Below are 20,427 nucleotides of genomic sequence, written 5' to 3'. Positions count from 1 at the left end.
TGGGGTCCCTGTGTCCGGAAAAGATGGGTGGAGAAGAGCTGCGTGGCGCCCCTGCCCGTAAAAAAGAAAACAAAGCCCTGGGCCTTTTAAGGCTCGGGAGGGGGGCCGTGCAGCCCCCCTCCCCTTTAAAAGTAAGTTGGAGCCCTGGGGGATGGCGTACGAAGGGCTTTTTAAAGCCCGGGAAGATGAGCTGCGCAGACCCCTGTCCCTTAAACGTCAATAGTAGCCCTCAAGGAGGGGGAGCGGGGTGGAGCAGTCGTCCCCTCCGTTGCCTTAAAAAAAACGTGGCCCAGGGTTGGGGCCCCCAGGACCTTTGTAAAGTTCATGGAGGGGGGCCTAGTGCACCCCTTAATTATCACATTAAGCCCTGGGGGTGGGGTAAACCGGCCAAAATAGGCTCAAAGCGGGGTCCATGCCGCCCCCTCCCCTTTAAAATAAATAAATAAAAGCTGCCCTGGGGATGGGGTCTCCAGGGCCTAATCAGGTTCTCGGAAGGGGGCCACGTGGCCCTTCTCCCCATGAAAATACACAGGGTCCAGGGGGATGGGGTCCCCACGGTCTACCGAGGTTCAGGGGTGAGTGGGGGGCACAGGGGTCCCCTCGCCATTCCCCAAAAATAATTGTCCTTGGGGATGGGGTCCCCCTCCCCTTTAAAGAAACATATTGCCCTTTGGCCAACCCCCCGTCGTCAGTGCATGGCGGGGGCGTCAGTTATAGTTAGCTTATCTAACTATAACTAGTGAATTTCTTTGTTTGATTGGATTTTTTTGGTTCAAATGACACCCGCATAAGTCTTTGACAGGCCATCTGCAGTAAACTACAACAATATAAATGATACTAAACCACACTGCAGCGTTTAGTGTAGGAATAAGCTATAAAATACTAAACTTTTCATTTATTTTGATGGAACTATAAAGCATCCAGACTTTATTTGGATTAACATCTTGTTGTGTTTGCCAGTGATGGTGGTGTAAAGAGTCTCATAGTAAGGAACTAAGATGACAACTGAGTAACTCTTCCTTCTTGATTTTGGCATTCTTCGTTGTTGGTTTTTTTAAATGATAAATACAGTAACTGGTCCATCACCCAGCAGAAGTGTTGAAAAGACATCACAATGGCGAACCCATTCATAATTGGTCACAAAGATTCCTTCAACAGTTTTGTGTGCAAACCACCATTGAACTGTGAAATGCAATGTTCTTTAGTGCAATCATTCTTTACTTTCAAAAGGTGATTCCCCTGGAGCAGTTGCTTTCCAATAGTATAGATTACTAAGCTCATGAAAGCATGCCCAGTCATGGGACTGAAATCTGGGACCTGCTGAGCAGCGACTCATCAGACCTCCTCATCTTCACTGAAACCTGCCTCAATTGCACATCGGCAGCCGACATTGCTGCGGCAGTCCCAGTGAGCCACAAGATTGCAGAAAAGGAACACCCCACAAGCCTGGAGGAGGACTTGAAATTGTCTACAAGGACTGTATCAAGTGCTCAAAACCCACAGAGTGTGCCACTCCATTCATGGACATCTGGACTTCAAGCGGCATATCACCCTGAATTGAACGCTCGCATACTGACCGCACAGCTCACGAGCCACCTTCACCAGCCTCATCATCTATTTCATCACCCCTCTCACCATCAGCTCCAGAGCCTACATACTCCTCGGCGACCTATACTTCCATCTGGAAGACAGAACCATCCCTTGCTCTATAGCACTCCTCAAAAGCCTGAACAACATTGCACTTAACCAGTTTGTCTCAGGACACACAATGAACCCCCATCTTCACCACCAGCAAAAGCATGATATACAGTGCACCTTTGCCGTTCACATGGACAGATCACGCCATCATCCACTTCCAAATCAACACACAGCAAGTCAATGCACCCACAAGCATCAGGCTTCCAAGCCACAGCTGAGTCAAACTCTCAGAAGCAGACTGAATCAACAAACTCCGCACTGATCAACCCAAGCCCAATGACAACCTCATTGAGGACATCACCAAGTTCAACTACGGTATCAAGAACTGTGTAGACTCTCGCGCACCCATCAAACCCAACATGCAGGCAAGCTGATTCACAGAGGACCTTTTGAGATGCCAAATTACACTGCAAACAGCGAGAGAGAAAAGTAGAGCCAGCCACAAAACCACCGATAGAACCTCCTACAAGGCTGCACCCAGATGTTAACACCAACAGCTGAGAGGCACTAAAAAAAGAGTGCTAGCTGAACGTATCGAAAGAAACGCCAACAGCTGAAAGGACATCTTCTTAATAGTCAAAGACTTAACCACACCCTCGGTCTCCATCAACATCATCACCCCCTCCCAAGACCTCTGTGACGACCTGAAAAACTTCTTCCACAGAAATATTACAAACATCTACAGCAACTTCGCACATCAACCGAACCCCATCTCCAACCTACTCATCCTAAACAAGACGTCCACCTGACCGAATGGACAACCCTCACCAGAGACGGACCGTCCGCTTAGGGGCCCCATCGAATCCATTCCCCCTCCACGTCTGCAACCTGGGGCATCACCAGTCAGCACTGCCCTCATTTGCATCATCAAAACCTCCATCAATTCCTCCAGATTCTTGAAAGACTGAAAGCATGCAGTGGCCAACGCCATCCTCAAGAAGCCATTGGTAGATCCAAACAAACTGAGTCACTTCCAACCGTTCTCCTAGCTCCACTACCCAGGTAAAGAGAAGGCCACCAATAAGCACCTCACAACCTACCTCGTACTACACCACCGACTCTGCAACACTTACTCAGGATTCAGAAAGAACCATAGCATTGAAATAGCACTCATCACAGCCACTGATGACATTCTAACCATTCTGAACTGAGGAGAAACTGTAGCCCTCATCCTTCTTGACCTCTCCATGGCATTCAACACAGTATCCTACAACACACTCGGGAGACTCCGCAAGATAGGCATCCAAGGACCCGCACTCAAATGGATCTGTCATTTCCTCACAGGAAGAACTCAAGAGTCAGACTGCCACCATTCACATCGGACACGAAGAACCTGAGCTTTGGAGTCACCCATGGATCGACCCTCAGCCCCATCCTGTTCAACATCTACATGACACCAGTTGCCAACATCACCTGATCCTCTGGCATCAACATGATCTCCAATGACACACAACGCATCCTCTCCCTAACGGACAAGAATACCACCACCAGGACCAACTTCACCAACTGCATGACCATGGTGGCAGAATGACCAACTGCTTGAAGTTCAACTCCTACAAAACTGAAGTATTGCTCTTTGAAAGCAAGACCTTCCTATGGGACACCATCTAGTGTCCGACAGAGATAGGACCAACACCCACCAGCCACACCAGAAAAATGAGGGTCACCCTGGATGACGAGCACAACCCTACAGCACAAGTCAACGGTTAGAGCCGCCTGCTTACACATCCTACATATGCTACAAAAAAATCTTCAAGTGGCTGCCACAGAACACCAGACGTACCATCACACAAGCACACAAGCACTCCTCACTAGCGGGCTCAAATACGGCATCTCGCTCTACCCCGCAATCTTCAAGCAGCTCCTAGACAGACTCCAGACCATCCATAATGCTGTCACAAGACTCGTACTCAACCTCCCATGCCGAACCCACATCTAACCTCACCTTAGAGAGCTCCACTGGCTCCCCATTCACAAAGACAGCCATTTCAAACACATCACGCATACTTACAAATCTTTATACAGCACTGGTCCAACATACCTCAACAACCGCATACACTTTCACCAGCTTAACAGACACCTAGGCACAGCCTCACTCTCACTCATACACATCCCCCACATTCACAAGAGCTGAACAGAAGGTAGTTTGGCCTCCCAAGACACATAGAGCCTCCTCCTCACTTCTTGAGTTTTGTAAGAAGCTAAAACGTGGCGATTCGAATTACTCTGAGGGTACACTCACCTACGCACCTATTCAAGCATCTAGATACAGTCATGGGGAATTAGTGCACTGTACAGATAGACCTAACATAACATGGTATGATGCTCTTCCAGAACACTACTTCAGAACTGCTTTTTAAGCCCTCTTACTCTCCCATTGAGTTGATGGTAATGCCCAAATCATGACTTTCCAGATTTCACATTGGCACCACTTAGGGGAATTCTACATGCTGCAGCGCGTCTTATTCAGGTCCTGAAGAAATATGAAGAACACTCTTATTGCTGGCCCGCACCATCTTCAAAACCAGCTGCATCATTTACAAACCTGTCACAACCTGCACCCCCTGCTTATGTTGCAGACAAGCTGACCATATTTGGTGGATCTCGACACACCTGCAGCCAGTACACCATCAGACTGCTGACTAAAGTGTAAAAAAGGGGGAAAAAACTAGACCACATGCCTTTTCCATCCATGTACCCATGATCTGGTAGTCATCCCCCTATCTATCAGGATCGCCTCAATGTGTTAATAAAGAGTTGAAGACTTACCTTTTTATTGAACACTACAACACAATGCGTTGACCATCACAAGCCAGCTTTTTCTCTTCCTACTTGTTGACTTTATGCCGGTGTTTAACCATATAAAGCCCTTTGCTGCCGGTTGGCTACATTCACGCTATACAAATAGTAAGATCGTAAAATGCGCAAAATTACTGTCTTTACTGTGTAAAGGCTTGGTCGACCAAATGATTAGCACTGGGTTACATACTGACCGCTCAGCTGTGGTAACTGTTGAATGGTGCATCTAAAGTGGGCACTAGAAGGTATCAAACAACTCGTTGCGTTAAGCCCAACATGTAGCTCAAATTAATTAACTTGTTGCAGTGTGCAGCTTTAGCAAAATTGCCACTTTGTTGCCTTGAAAACTCCTGTGTCTTACCGCACACACTTGGAGCATGTTCCATGCAATAGCTTTTTGCCCCCCTTGAGAGACATACCAACAACTCTCTGAAAGGAGAACAGTGAGGGATTGCAGGCTAGGGGTGTGTCACCTCCCTCCTGCAGGAAGCAACTTGGGTGTTAGCCCCAAAAGGCAGGCTTCAAAGGTGAAGCTGCCTTTGAAGGACAGATGTGTAACACCAGGCAGGAGGGCTGCCCCATTTTTTAGGTCTGGTACGAGCAGCAGAAGAGGGGAAACTGGTTGACAAACCGGCTTTCCCGGGGCGTGTAACCCTGAGGTAGCCATACCCCAGGGGTGGGGTAGGAAGGTCTAAAAACGGAGAGAGAGGTCTTGCCAACTTGGGATTGAGCAGAATGATGCATCCTGGGATAGACAAATGCCACATTCTGCAGGAAGTGGTCACTAGGTAGGAGGGAACCGGGTAGCCCATTGGCTACCAACCGCATCCTGCCGTGAGGTTACTTTACAAGCATAAAGAGGGCACCCCTGATGCCCAGACCTCAGATTTCGACCAACTTGGAAGATGGACCAAAGGAGTACCTCCCTCCAGCAAAGAGGCTGCACTGACAAAGACTGCACTTGCTGCACCTGGTGGCTAGTGAAGAGGGGGACTATGCCTGCCATGTCTTGCTCAAAAAGAAACTCTCTCCAGAGCTCAGTCAAGCCAAGAGAGCTCCAAAGGCCAGATGACACTCCTCCTGTTTGCAGCACAGGGACACAATGCAAAAGAAGCCTGTAACCCAAATTCTTCAAACCGCTACTACCTCCGTCGTGCAGCACAGAGAACCAAGACCCGACACACAGAGTTGCACCCGGGTCTGCTGAGCCTGGGAGTGCTGTCGGAGAGTTGCCAGGACCCTCAGAAGACGAGTTATGGACCAGGAAATGATTGGCCTGTGTCTGTGACAACAGGCTACTGATAGTCCAGTGGTGACTGGACTTTGGCCAGACCAGAGAGTACTTTGTGGGGCGTTGACCCTGCAACTAGGTCCCCCTTCACCAACTTTGTGGACCGACAAATCTCTGCAGGAAGACTTTTGTCGACCTTGTTGCATCCACATCCTTAGAGCATCTTCAGCATTCTTCATCCCTTGCATCAGGACCACTCCATAGCAATCCATTGCAGTGCGAATAAAGTATCTAGAGATGCTGGAGGACTGCTTCTTCTGTGAAAGTAACTGTTCTTGAATACTTTGCTGGTCCCCCTGACTATCTCCCTGCCAGAGTTTATCGCCCCATGTACTTCTAACCGACTGCATTGACACTCCCCTACGTGTTCCTTGAAAAAGTGTCCAATTCATTGACTTTGCCTAGGCTTGTTCACGGTTTAGTAAAATTGCTTTGATTTAGTGTGGTGCATGTTTTTTGTTCTAGTGTCTAAATTCCTATAAAATACAGTCTCTTTTTATAAATTGGTGCCTGATTTCTTGAGTATTATGTTGATTTCCTCCTCGGTTGTTTTGGTGCTGTTTAAATGCTTAACACTTGTTCCTCTGGGTAATCCTTGCTGCTCAGTGCCACAGCTACCAAGGGTTGAGCTGAGGGTTTGACTGGCGAAACCGAAGAGTCCTAAAGGGGTTGGTGGGTGTATTACACTGTGAGGTTGCGCAACCAAACCATATAATACTCCCCATTTCCTTACAATCGGGCTGTGCTCAGGCGGGGGTACCTTCTATCATACATCATGGCTGTAACCCAGGATACAGATATTCTGAGAAAAAGTGTGTGATAGGCTGAACCAGCGTGAAGATGCTGGCAAAGTTGTGCATCTGGGTTGATGGGGAAATCACAAGATACTGAAAGTTGCTCATAGATGTCAAACTTAGGATGTCCTGGCAAGAGATAGTTCAGAAGTGGGGCAGATAATTCTCCCTGACATTAGAAATGTGGTCTAGAAATTGTGACTGGTGCAAACGGGTAGAATGGGTGCCATAGAAAAAGTAGGGTGCTCCTCGTAAGTTTGAGAAGGCCTATAGGTCTTGCAGTAATCACCTAAGCTAGAACTAGCATGAAGAATATTGTGTGGTCTAATATCGACCGACTCTTAATGGTAATACTTTGTATCCCAATCGTGCATTGGCAAATTCTCTAAAAGCTTTGATGAAGTTGTTATATTGTGTAACTCTAAATGGAGCTGATGACTGCTATCATAGAATTGTGTTTGCTTTGTATTTGTGTAAAAATGTTCAAAAATTAATCAAAGATTTTTCTTCCATGTATTTCTTTGTGTTTTTCTTCTTACTAGGCTATGATTTCTGTCAAGTGTTGCAGTGGTTTGCTGAGAGGGTCGATCGGATCATCCTTCTCTTTGATGCACATAAATTGGATATTTCTGATGAGTTTTCAGAAGCCATCAGAGCATTCCGTGGTCAAGATGACAAAATCAGAGTTGTGCTGAATAAGGCTGACCAGGTGGACACTCAGCAACTGATGAGAGTATATGGTGCTCTCATGTGGTCCCTTGGTAAGGTGATCAATACACCGGAGGTGGTGCGGGTCTACATTGGTTCGTTCTGGTCTAAACCCCTCCAGATCACTGAGAATCGGAAGCTTTTTGAAATGGAAGCACAGGACCTTTTCCGCGATATCCAAGGGCTGCCAAGAAATGCTGCCTTACGGAAACTGAATGACTTAATAAAGAGAGCAAGGCTTGCAAAGGTAAAGACTTGTTTGTTACATAAAATGTATGGGAACTGCCCAGTGCAGTTGTGTAAATGTAATTCAGTTGTGTAAATATAATTTTTAATCAAGATGTAATCGCCCTAGTTGTTAACAAGACAGCCTACGCAGTAGCTAAACCGACGGGGGTTGCCAACCCAAGGAGTGCGTGTTATCCAGTATTGGGGTATCTTTCATAGATTCACTTGCCTGAATCATTCCCCGTCATCGAGATGGGAGTCCCACTGTTACATAATTGAGTATTAAAATAATGCCATAGGCTATAATGACCCTGAGCCATGTTATATATAGCCTTTCTATGTCCTTTTTTTAAACAAAGGACAAATGTTGAATGCAGCCAATCAGCTGCTAGCACTGTCTAGGACCTTTCCAGCAGAGGCAGTTTCCCTTACATTTTTACACCGGGTCGTGTGTGAAGGTAGTCTCCCTGAGTTCTTCTTAGTTTTCTTCTACCTGCTAGGAGTTTTTCCTAAAACGTTTTTCGTCATGTCTGATAAGAAAGGAACTCTTCCATGCCTGTAAGACCTGTGGCAGGAAAAGGGTCCTTGGTGATGATCGTCACAAGGACTGCATTTTTTGCCTCGACCCAGCCCATAAGGTAAAGCAGTGCAACATTTTTCACACTTTCTCTTCAAAAACTCTTAAGAGATAGAGAGGGGAGGCTGCTTTTATGCCTACAGTCCCTTAAGCACCGGAAGTTGTCTGAAGAGGCAGTGATGTTTCGTCGAAGCCTCACAAGAGACCAAGATCTCCGGAGGGGGCAGGAAACACCTTAAACCCTCTCCAGAGAGCAAGAACTCAAAACAGGAGAGATATTCTAAAGTCTCTTCTGAGCCTTCCTCTTCAGTCTCCTTTACTCCAGTGAGGAAAGACCAGAAGCACCATAGAGCCTCCACATCAGATCCAGGGAAATTCAGATCTGAAAAATCCCCGTCAAAGACGCCTCCGTCGATGACAGTCACTAGATCATCGATGGCGACAAGTTACACTATTACATCATCAGTCCCGTCGACGGCAGGTACGACGACATCGGCCATCTCCGGGCTCATACGGTCAACAAGAGCATCTTTGACGCTTTCATCATCCATGACCACCCCATCTGTGCAGTCAACAAAGGTTTAATTGGCAAAGTTGATAAAGATACCGGCAACGACTATACCATCGGCATCCCTACTATCGTTGACACCACTGACGTCAGCTCTGCTGACAGCGACATTGCCAACAACGACACCGTCGACGGCAGCATGGATTGCAGCAACACCGTCTGCGACCGACATTCCATTGTCAGTGGCCAGGATTCTGTCGACACCACTATCGACGATAACTAAAGTGACAAAAAAATATGTTCGAGGCATGTTGGCTGTAGATCACATGCTTTGCATAAGATTGCCATCTAGTGTTGGGTCCGAATGTTTGCACTTGTTTTTCTGGAAGAAGTTTTTCCTTGTCATGAGTTAGGTGACTCCTCCCTTAGGTGATAGTGCGCATGGTCATCGACTCCATCTTCAGATTTTTTTCCGCGATTGGGTTTGGATGTAACTCGCTGCGCTCCGGTTCAACTTCGAGCCTTCGGTCCTTCTCGGCGCACATCACATTCACACTCAATGGTATTATTTCCGTTCGCGGTCCCCTTTCTTCACGGATCGTGATTCCTGAAGAAAATTTAGATCAGAGAGCTCGTGGTAGGCCGTTTGGGCCTAGCCTTTGGTTTGACTCTCAGTCGATAGAACAAACTCCTTTCAAGTTCTGTCCTCTGTGCCAGACGAAATACCCGCACACTGACTCACACGAGGTGTGTAATCTGTTTGTCACCCAACCACAGAGAGGCGTGCCGAGCTTTCCACTCCAAGAAGACTCTTTGTGATAGTCGGGCCCGAGGACGTGACATGCAAACACAACAAGCAGGTTCCATTCCGGACCTCTTCGAACCTCAGTTGGACGAGGAAGAAGGCGATGAGCCCATCGGAGCCGATGAAGAACAAGAATACATCTTCGTCTCTGAAGATAGCTCTGGTGAGGATGAAGGCATCCCTCTGGGTAAACGTTCCGTGAGTACAGCCCCTACCTCGCCGCACCTTCCACTTCCAGTGAAGAAAATGGCTCTGCACCAGTGGGCGCTAAGAACAAGCTTCCGACGCCCCGCCGTTCGGGCTTGGCACCGAAGCATACTAAAAAGCCTCTGGCTCCAAAAAGTCCCTTGCCAAGTCAGGCACTGAGCAAAAGACTTCGGAGCCGAAGAAAAAGTGCGGCACTGAATATTCTCCCTTGGCACCGAAACAAACTTCGGATCCGAAAACCCCAGCCAAGAAACCATCTGCACCGAAGCATTCCTAGCCAAAACACACGGAGAACCCAAAGTCACCAAAAAAGCATGTTTTGGGTGATACCATTGACAAACCGGATCCAAAACAAAAAATCCTGGTGATACACCCAAAGATTGGTCATATCACCACTAAAGTGACTTTAAAAAAGAGGTGCTACTACAGAACAGGAATACCATATACCACTGAAGAATAGAAATGTCGGGACAAATCCTTCCCCTCCTCCTCTTCCTTCGCCTTCTTTACCACAGACTAAACCTGTGCCAACTTCACCTGAGCACTCACCACCACACACACACCTGACAATCAGGGTGATGGGGATGGGGATAATAATGATGACGATCAGCCTGGGGAAGTGTGGGATGACTAGAACACTGATTCTTCCACTGATAACAACCCTGACATATATCCTACCAAACCCTCTCCACCAGATGATAGTGTAGGATTGGTTGAGTTGTTAAGTAGGCCTGCTACTTACCATGGAGTCCCACTACACAGAGAATCCCTTTAAGAGGACTTTCTGTTTGAGACTCTACAAAACACACAAAGGTCTACACACATGTTGCCCATGTTGAAAGGCACGACCAGACACGTAGACAACATTTTTAAGGATCCTGTTAGGGCACGTATCCTTACCCCACGGGTAGATTAAAAAAATATATAAGCCTGCCCCATCAGATCTAGTCTACATAGTCTACATAAAAGGTCAACTACCATTAGATTCACTAGTAGTTTCTAATGCGCGAAAAAGAGCAAACTCCCAGGCTACTAGATACAAACCACCACCAGATAAAGAATCTAAACTCCTGGATGCTTCAGGGAAAAGGATAGCCGCCCAGGCTGCTAATTTCTTGCGCATTTCCAATACACAGGCGTTGTTAGCACGCTATGACCGCGCACACTGGGATGAAATGGAGCAACTCATCCAGTATCACCCTCAAGAAACAAATCAAAGGCACAAGACCTGGTTTGTGAAGTCCAGTTAATCTCGAACAACCAAATCAGATGCTCCCTAGACGCTGCTGATAGATCTGCCAGAGCGGTAAACACTAGTGTTCTTTTAAAAAGACATGCCTGGCTGCGCTTATCGGGTTTTAAACTGGAGGTTCAGACTTCCATACTAAATACACCCTTTGACAAGGAACACCTTTTTGGGCCTGTAGTAGACACTTCATTGGATAAAATGAAGGATACTGAAGTGGCTAAATCCATGGGAGCACTTCAGTCTCCACAAGGGCGTGGTTTCTTTTGTCGCTCCTTTTTTCGAACAGGAACTAAAACCACTTCCGCAGACACTGTGTCCTCCTACAAGGGCAATAATTAACCGCTCATTTCCAAGGGTTTTTATTGAGGCAATTACAGAGGAAACAACGGCAAGGGCAGAGGTAGAGGTTCCATTACACTTACCTCGCCACCCAATACAAAACAGTGACTTATAGTTCCCCCCTACCACTTAACCCCTGTAGGGGGAAGACTGTCACAATTTCTACCAAAGTGGCAGTCCATAACAACAAATGAATGGGTCCTTTAAATTATCCATTCTGGCTACTGCCTGGAGTTCATCAACACTCCCCTAAACATTCCTCCAAAGTCCCACAGGCTTCCACCGGATCACCTAAACCTTCTAAAACAGGAATTACAATCTCTGCCACTAACACAAGCCAGAGAGCCCGTACCACCTCAACATCAAGGGTCGGGTGTGTACTCCTTTTATTTTCTCATTCCAAAAAAGGACGGCTCTCTCAGACCCATATTGGATCGCAGAGAACTCAACCTTTACATACAGTTAATCACTTCCACATGGTAACATTGCAACAAATACTGCCTCTTTTGCAACAGTGCGATTTCCTTTCTACTCTAGATTGAAAGGACACCTACTTTCATATCCCAATCCATCCGGCTCACCACAAATTTCTCAGGTTTGTGGTAGCAGGTCAATACTACCAATTCAAAGTGCTCCCATTCGGAGTCCCCACGGCCCCTAGAGTCTTCACAAAATGTCTGGCGGTCGTAGCTGTGCATCTCAGAAGACAAAGCATACATGTCTTCCGCTATCCGGACAACTGGCTCATCAAAGCCAGCACATACCAGCAATGTCGCAAGCACACTTCAGTAACCATTCAGCTGCTTCAGCAGCTAGGGTTCTCAGTCAATGTGTTAAAATCACATCTTCAGCCAAACAAATTGCAGGATTACCTAGGAGCCACTATGGTAGGTAGAGCCATACTCAGAAGGCTCTAGCGTATCCCAATGCAGCCAGAATTCGAAACATTCAGGCGCTCGTTCTCAAATTTCAACCCACTCAGTCACTTCCGGCTCAAGTGTTTATGCAACTGTTTATGCAACTGCTGGGAATGATGGCATCTTGCATCATGATAGTTCCCCATGCCAGGTTACACATGCGTCCACTTCAAGAGTGTTCAGCCAGTCAGTGGAACCAGTCTCAAGGTCTATTAACCGATCTAAGGTTGGTAAGAGGCCGTACTCCTCGCTCTCTGCAGTGGTGGAACACACAACAGGGGCCGTTCATTGACCCCATTCCACAGACAGTGTTAACAGCGGACGCATCCCTTACTGGCTGGGGAGCTCATCTTCAACAAGACACAGTGCAAGGGTTGTGGCGTCACCAACAAAAGATGCTCCACATCAATCATTTAAAGCTCATGGCAGTCTTTCTTGCTCTCAAAGACTTTCAAGATCACTTATCTGGCAAAGCTGTGTTAGTCCGAACCGACAACATGACACCCATGTATTACATACAAAACCTGGGGGGGAGGGGGAACACACTCTCCAACTGTCCCACTTAGCCCAGGACATCTGGAAGTGGGCTATTCACCACAACATTTATCTCCTAGCGGAACACCTTCCAGGAGTTCACAATCAGATTGCGGACCTCCTCAGCAGGCAGAGGTATTAAGTACACGAGTGGGAACTTCACCCCCAAGTTCTCCACCCATACTTCCAAGCTTGGGGAGTCCCTCACATAGACTTGTTTGCAACACCCGAAAATGGAAAATGTCAAAACTTCGCCCCCAGGTATCCAAACCCATTGTCCAAAGGCAATGCTGTATGGATGAACTGGTCAGGGATATTTGCCTACGCTTTTCCGCCTCTCCCACTCATTCCATCAGCGGTTCGGAACCTCGGGCAAACATCACTCACGCTAATACTAGTAGCTCCAACATGGGCATGTCAACCCTGGTTCACAACCCTGTTGAAACTCTCTGGTACCACACCAAAAATTACATTTAACTCCCAGTCTCCTCGCACTAAACCATGGAGAAATCAAACACCCAGATCCCAAACAGCTGGACCTTGCCATCTGGCTCCTGAAGTCATAGAGTTTGGTTAGCTCAACCTTCCACCAGACTGTATGAACATTATTAGGGAGGCCAGAAAGCCTACCACAAGGGCCTGCTATGAAGCCAAATGGAAGCGCTTTATCTTTTGCAATAACAATCGCATCAACCCTCTTGATGCTTCCATACAGAAGATAATGTGCTACCTATTGCATTTGCAGCAGTCAGCATTGGCCTATACATCCATCAGACTGCATCTTGCTGCCATAGCAACTTACATTCAAAATAGGCAACATTTATCGTTATTTCGCGTGCCTGCCATCAAAGCATTTATGGAAGGGCTAAAAAGGGTGATACCAGCAAGACTTCTAGTTGCCCCAGTATGGAATCTTAATATAGTCTTCACAATGCTAATGGGTCCCCCATTTGAACCTATGCACTAATGTGAACTACAGTTACTTACTTGGAAAACAGCTTTCCTCATTGCAATCACTTCATTGAGGAGAGTGGGTGAACTACAGGCATTAACCATAGAAGAACCCTTATTCCAGTTACATAAAGATAAAGTGGTTCTTCGTACCAATCATACATTTCTACCTAAGGTTGTATCTGCATTTCACATCAATCAGTCGATTGAATTACCTGTATTCTTCCCTCAACCTGACTGTTGCAGAACAGCCTTTACATACCTTAGATGTCAGAAGAGCTCTTTTGTATTACACTGAAAGATCAAAGTCATTTTGTAAAACCAAACAACTCTTTGTGGCTTTTGCACCACCTCACAAAGGCAATCATATCTCCAAATCAGGAATTGCTAGGTGGATTGTCAAGTGGATTCAGATTTGTTATCAAAAAGCCAAAAGGAATCTTACAGTACCCCCTAGAGCTCATTCCACTCGCAAGTTAGGGGCTACTATGGCTTTCTTAGGGAATATCCCCATTGCTGATATCTGCAAAGCTACAACAAGGTCTACACCACACACATTCACCAAAAACTATTGTGTAGATGTGTTAGCAAGACAACAAGCTAACATTGGTCAAGCAGTACTTAAAACAATATTTCAGACAACCCCAACAGTTACAGGATAGCCACCGCTTCGGGTAGACTGCTGTTAGTCTATGCAAAGCATGTGATCTACAGCTCACATGCCTCGAACGGAAAATGTTACTTACCCAGTATGCGTCTGTTCTTGGTATGTAGAGCTGTAGAATCTCATGCACCCACCCACCTCCCCGGATACCTCTGACTGCTGTAGTTCTCTGTTCTTTTACTAAACATACTTGCGCATGGACAGCTCTATTTTTTACTACTACTACTCCGTTCTCTCACCCTCTGCGGAAAATAATCTGAAGATGGAGTCTATGACCATGCGCACTATCACCTAAGGGAGGAGTCGCCTTCCTCGTAACTAGGGGAAACGTCTTCCAGAAAAACAAGTACAAACATCCGGACCCAACACTAGATGGCGATCTTATACAAAGCATTAGATTCTACAGCTCTACATGCCAAGAATAGATGCATACTGAGTAAGTTGCATTTTCCTTTCATCCAGAAATGTCAGCATACAGTAAGATCTCCCCTTTGCCTCCTTCGCACCTTTTGGACCTACAGGAGTCTGAAGAAGATGATGATGGAGTGGTGCATAGTCCATTACTTGCATGTTAAGTGCCAGGAAGATGACGAGGGCTTTGAAGATGAACATTACTATCAACCTTATCTAGCACTGCCACGTCATTATCAACACAATGAATATACCCATAAATCTCACCCTAGGAAGATGGATCATCTTACACCAACCTTGATTCAGGACCTTCAGGCTATGCTGGCAGACTACAAACAAAGATTTCCATTTCAAAATGTTCACAAGGAGACCACTCTGGTTCAACCGCAGTCCCTTGAAACATTGGTTTCGCCAGTGACACCTACAGTACCACGCCCTCCTATACAGGAGCCTGATCCGGTCGACACTTACTCCTCGAACGAGGAGAGAGAAGTAGGTGAAATTCCGAAATCTACGTCTGCAGATCCTTGGGAGGACTACATCATTCCCACTCCCTCTCCTCCATCACACCAACCAGCGGATTCCCCTCCAGAAGACATAGGGGGTTTCCACAACTTGATGGAGAGGGCTTCTAATAGATTCCATCTCCCCATGGCTGTTAAACATACAGACTAGGAAATCAATGTGAATAATTCCGATAATAGACTACATCTGGCAAGAGGGAGTGAAGATAATGAAGACCCCGGCCACAATACCACCAGTGCTCTCTCACATAGAGAAGTAGTACAGGGCCCCAGAAGATTCACCTTCCTGCCTGACGGGCCATCCAAAGCCGGATTGTGTTATTTCCCAGGCGGCACAAAGGAGATCAAAGAACCCAGTCACCCTGATATCCACCTCTCCGGGCAAAGAAGGGCATAAGCTGGACATCATGAGGAAGCGTTTCTCATCTATGGCGGCAACTACCATCAAGGCGGCCAACACGTTGGCTATCATCGGCCGCTATGATGGACAGATGTGGTCGGGCATGGCTTCCCTACTAGACCTCATTCCTGAGGGCAGGAGGCAGGAAGCCAGAAAAATCCTCATAGAAGGAGAGCGGGCAGCCTCTGAAACAATCAACTGTGCTATGGACATAGCCAACACGGGGTTTCGCCAATTGGCAAGTGCAGCAGTCTTGAGGCGCCAAGGGTGGTTGAAAGTCACCACCTTTAGGCCTGGAGTTCCAGACAAAGGTCCCGGATATGGCGTTTGATGGGGACGATTTGTTTGGGAAACCTAGATAAGGCGCATCTATCTATCTATCAAAAATGACACAGATACAGCAAAATCTTTAGACTCTCTCCAGTACAGGAAAATACCATTCAGCAGAGCAAAAGGATGTGGTTTTGCCACCTACAGAGAGAACTTCCAGAGGGCACAACAATATCAGCCCTACCAGCCACAATACAGGCAAGCTTACCAACCTGCTACCTACCGTCCACCTTCAACGCCTGGTTTCACTCGTCAAGGGGGCCGAAAGAGAGGATCAACCCAAGGCAGAGATAATGGGAGAAATCAATGTTCTCTTCCAAGGGATACTCATCAAAGTCATAAGCACTGAATAGTCCCGCCCACCTGCTGGGACCCCGGAGCAATAACAAATATATATCAGCCTAAATCATACTAGGCTTAAATATACCAACATTGCATTGAATTTATTTTTAGAGGAAAAAGGCAAGGTAATAGTAGGCAGATTAGCCTGGAAGGCTGCATATAGAACACTCAGAAAAAACAGGCGCCGTGCCTTTAAGACCTCCAGGACCTCCAGGCTGCCATCATGCCCCACAGGTGACTGTTGGGTCAGTTCTTTTTTTCGGCTCCTTCTGTGAGGATCCTGGAGCATTGAGCTCGTCAGTGGTTTTTTGTCACTAATTGGTAATTTCTAGTGAGTTTTCTTGACTTCCCTCGACCTTTTTAGTACTTATAGTACTAATTTCATCATTTTTCTGACTCTCCCAACATTTTTCTTGTCAGGATGCCAGCCTTATTTAATAAGTGCCCTTCCTGTGGGAAAAAGATGGCAAAGTCAGACCCGCACTCGGTCTGTATCGTGTGTCTACCATCTTCTCACAGACCTGATGAGTGCTACTACTGTCAGCAGCTTTCCAAAAGAACCCTTCGGGAAAGAGAGAAAATCATGCTGCATGCCATGATGGAGAGAGGAAAGGAGTCAACAAGTGGCCTGGAAGGACATCTCCCTAAAGAGCCCTCCTCTCAAAAAATTTCGGAGCACAAGGAAAAGGGTGGAAAAAGAAGACACGTCCAAATTCACCGTCAAGGGACAGATCGACATCGAAGATACCCTTGTGCTCACCTTCAGCATCAAAGTCGACATCGAGGCCTCCTTCGCCGTTGAAGCTAATGACTTCAGGTACGAAGTCTTAATCCAGGCCGAATTCTACACCACCTCGTAGACAGTCCAGATCTGGCTCGCCTACGGCGACGGGAGTCAGACACTCAACGTTGTAATCTCATCGACGACAGGAAAGATCGCTGTCCAGAGCACCGCAGACAACAACGTCTAAGTCGACGCCGAAGAACTCTATGCTGGTAAGGCACAGCCATTCGCCGTCGAACGGTGCAAAGGTCGCCCCTGGCGTCAAGGAGAAGGTCTCCTTCGTTGAGAAGGTCACCGTGAGGAGATCGCTGTCCAGGTCTACGTCGAGGAGGTCGACATCGAGACCTATGTTCATCTACAGGTCTCCACCTACCAAGAGACTGAGGTCAGATCGGTCTCCAATACCGACGTCTAGAGGTCCATCGACGTTGAGGGAAATCCAGGTGCTGACGTCCAGGAGTGCTTCATCTTCCCCTGAACTCCGGATCGTACAGATCACTGCAGAAGGCTCTCCTACTACAGAACGTCCTACTTGTATCTCCCCGAGATGGTTGGGAAATTTAAAGGACTGGAAGATAAGGAAAATTAACTTGGCTCATTCTCCTTCACTTTCTCCTTCTCATTCTCCTGATAGACAAGCGAGACGTGTCACACCTCAGAGGTCATTAGTCTCGAGGAGACACAGATCAAGGTCTCCTAGGAGTCGGTCTACAAGATCTCTACACCTCTCTTAGAGAACGAAGACGCAGGTCACCTTTGTGGTCCTCTGACTCCAGACCCTCGAAAGCTGGCTGCTCACTGACTCTCATCTACTCCACCGACTAGGGTATCACCAGTAGATGATATTGTGACTTAATGAGGTCTTGTGCAGAGGGGCTACAAATCTAAACATAGAAATGCCTTCTTCTCCATCTTCGTCATCTGTGATCTTCGAGACTCTGCATCACAGGTCCTCCTCTAGACCTCTACTCCCTCTGGTACCTGGATTGCTAGAACCGGCTCTCCACACATTCCTAACTCCGGCTTCATTGGGAGCAGCACATTCACGGATAGCAAAGAAATATAAGGCACCTGAACAGGACCCCTTAATTCTTAGGTCTGATCCACCACCTGACTCCATCATCGTGTCAGCTGCTAGAAAGACTCACACTGGGTCATCATAGTCTGTTGTTTCCCCGTATAAGGACAGCAAAGCCATGGACTCCTATGGCAAAAGAATGTGCAATACGTCTACAGCCTACATAAAGGTGGCCAGTGCATCAGCGTTTTTGGGCCGTTATGACCGCTCTCTTTGGGACTCTCTATCACGATTTGCAGAGAACCTATCTAAGAAAGACTGGCAGGATTTTCAAGAACTCCTACATGAAGGGGGTCTTGTGGCAAATCAGGTCATTGGTGTGACAGCAGACTCCTCAGATTTTGCTGCTCATGGTTATTCTCATGGAATCTGTGCCCGACGATTCATCCTGCTACAAAAACATGCCATCAAAGAGGTTCCCTGGCACCAACGTCGACAGGGTATCTATTCCTGTTACTTTTTGGTTTCAAAGAAAGGTCCAAACAAGGAGTTCAGGCCTATACTAGATCTCAGACTATTAAACAAATTTGTTTTCCGAGAAAGGTTCAGAATGTTGGCATTACACCAAATCATTCCACACATTCATCAAGGAGACTGGATTTGTTCCATAGATCTTCAGGATACTTATTTTCACATCCCAATCTCTCAGAAGCATCAGAAGTTTCTAAGATTCATAATACAATCAGACCACTTCCAGTTCAAGGTCCTGCCTTTCGGGCTAAAGTCGGCACCTCGCACCTTCTCGAAAAGCATGGCGGTGGTAGCGGCGTTCTTGAGGAAGAAGAAGATCTTCGTCTACCCTTACCTAGACGATTGGTTGCTCAGAAAGTGCCTCTCCCACCCTGCAGTAGGAACATCTAAGATGCTGCATTCACCTTCTTAACCAGTTAGGCCTGTGCGTCAACTTCAAGAAATTCATCCTCAATCCAACGCAGAGGATACACTACTTAGGCGCATCTCTGGACGCAGCAAGCGCAAAAGCGTTTCCTTCGGAGGAGAGACTATTATCGATACTCCACAAGAGTCAAACTCTCCTGAGAACACCTCACCCCACAGCCAGACCGGTATCATCTCTGCTGGGCTTGATGGCGTCATGCATATTCATTGTTCCGAATGCCAGGCTACAGATGAGACCCTTACAACAGGCTCTGGAGGGCTAATGGTCTCCGGTTTCCAACTGTTGGGAGGACACTATAGCCCTACACCACTCAGTCCAAATCTCCATAAGATGGTGGATGCAACGATCTCATCTTCTGAAAGGAGTTCCTTTACACCAGGAACTTTCCAAGCAAACTCTTGTCACAGATGCGTCCCTTCAGGGTTGGGGGGGGGGGCTCACATGGGATCCCTTCAGGTCCAGGGGATGTGGTCAGAAAAGGAACAGCTTTACCACATCAACATGCTAGAACTCGGAGCAGTGCATCTGGAGCTCAAAGCGTTCTTTCCCTCTTTCAAGTCAAATTCTCTGCTAGTTCAAATGGATAATACAACAACGATGTATTACCTGAACAAGCAAGGAGGGACCAGATCCAGACCCCTTTCTCTGGAGGCTCAAGGTATCTGGCAGTGGCTTCTTGCAAGGGACATGTCGATTATATCCAGTTCACCTCCCAGGTGCCCTCAATGTACAAGCGGACGCCTAGGTTGAAACTTCGTCGAAGCACACGACTGGGTGCTAAAAAGACAAGATAGCTCAATACATCTTTCGCAGATGGGGCGCACCCACCATACATAGATCTTTTTGCGGATGCAGGACACGCAAAATGTCACACCTTCTCATCCAGATACTCTCAACTAGGCTCCAAGGGGAATGCATTGTCGATCGACTGGTCAGAGAAATTTCTCTACGCCTTTCCACCAGTCTCTCTCATACCGCTGGTGATCAACAAACTTTACAAGTCTAGGACAGAGATGACCCTAATTGCACCAGAGTGGCCTCGTCAGGGATGGTACCCGGACCTGCTACATCTGTCCAAGGTGCCACACAGGAGATTGCCATGCCATCCGGATCTACTGAACAAGTCAGAAGCGCAGGTTTTTCATCCTAACCTACCGTCACTGAGGTTGACAGCATGGCTTCTGAGTTCCTCCAATATGGACCCTTAGGCCTCTCGCAAGACTGTATGCAGATCTTAAAGGAAGCGAGGAGGCCGTCGACAAGAAAGCCATATGCTTTCAAATGGAAGCGTTTTTATCTGTGGTGTCCGGCTAATGGTCATGACATTATCCGGGGTCAAGAACCGCTTATTTTATCTTGCCTGTTGTACTTCGCTAAAGCAGGTTTACAGC

At 47.1% G+C, this 20,427-nt stretch overlaps 1 protein-coding gene across 1 annotated transcript in view; it reads left to right on the top strand.

The window, feature by feature from the left end:
• Positions 1-20,427, top strand: part of EHD4 (EH domain containing 4) — a 219,577-nt gene that overhangs the window by 83,272 nt on the left and 115,878 nt on the right. The window contains exon 4 of the mRNA XM_085627085.1: positions 7,125-7,537. Coding sequence (XP_085483211.1) covers positions 7,125-7,537 — 413 coding nt within the window. The remainder of the gene's footprint in view (positions 1-7,124; positions 7,538-20,427) is intronic.

The sequence above is a fragment of the Triturus cristatus genome, chromosome 9 (assembly GCF_964204655.1).
Source record: "Triturus cristatus chromosome 9, aTriCri1.1, whole genome shotgun sequence".
Classification (NCBI taxonomy): domain Eukaryota; kingdom Metazoa; phylum Chordata; class Amphibia; order Caudata; family Salamandridae; genus Triturus; species Triturus cristatus.
This window is presented reverse-complemented; position numbering and strand designations above follow the sequence as displayed.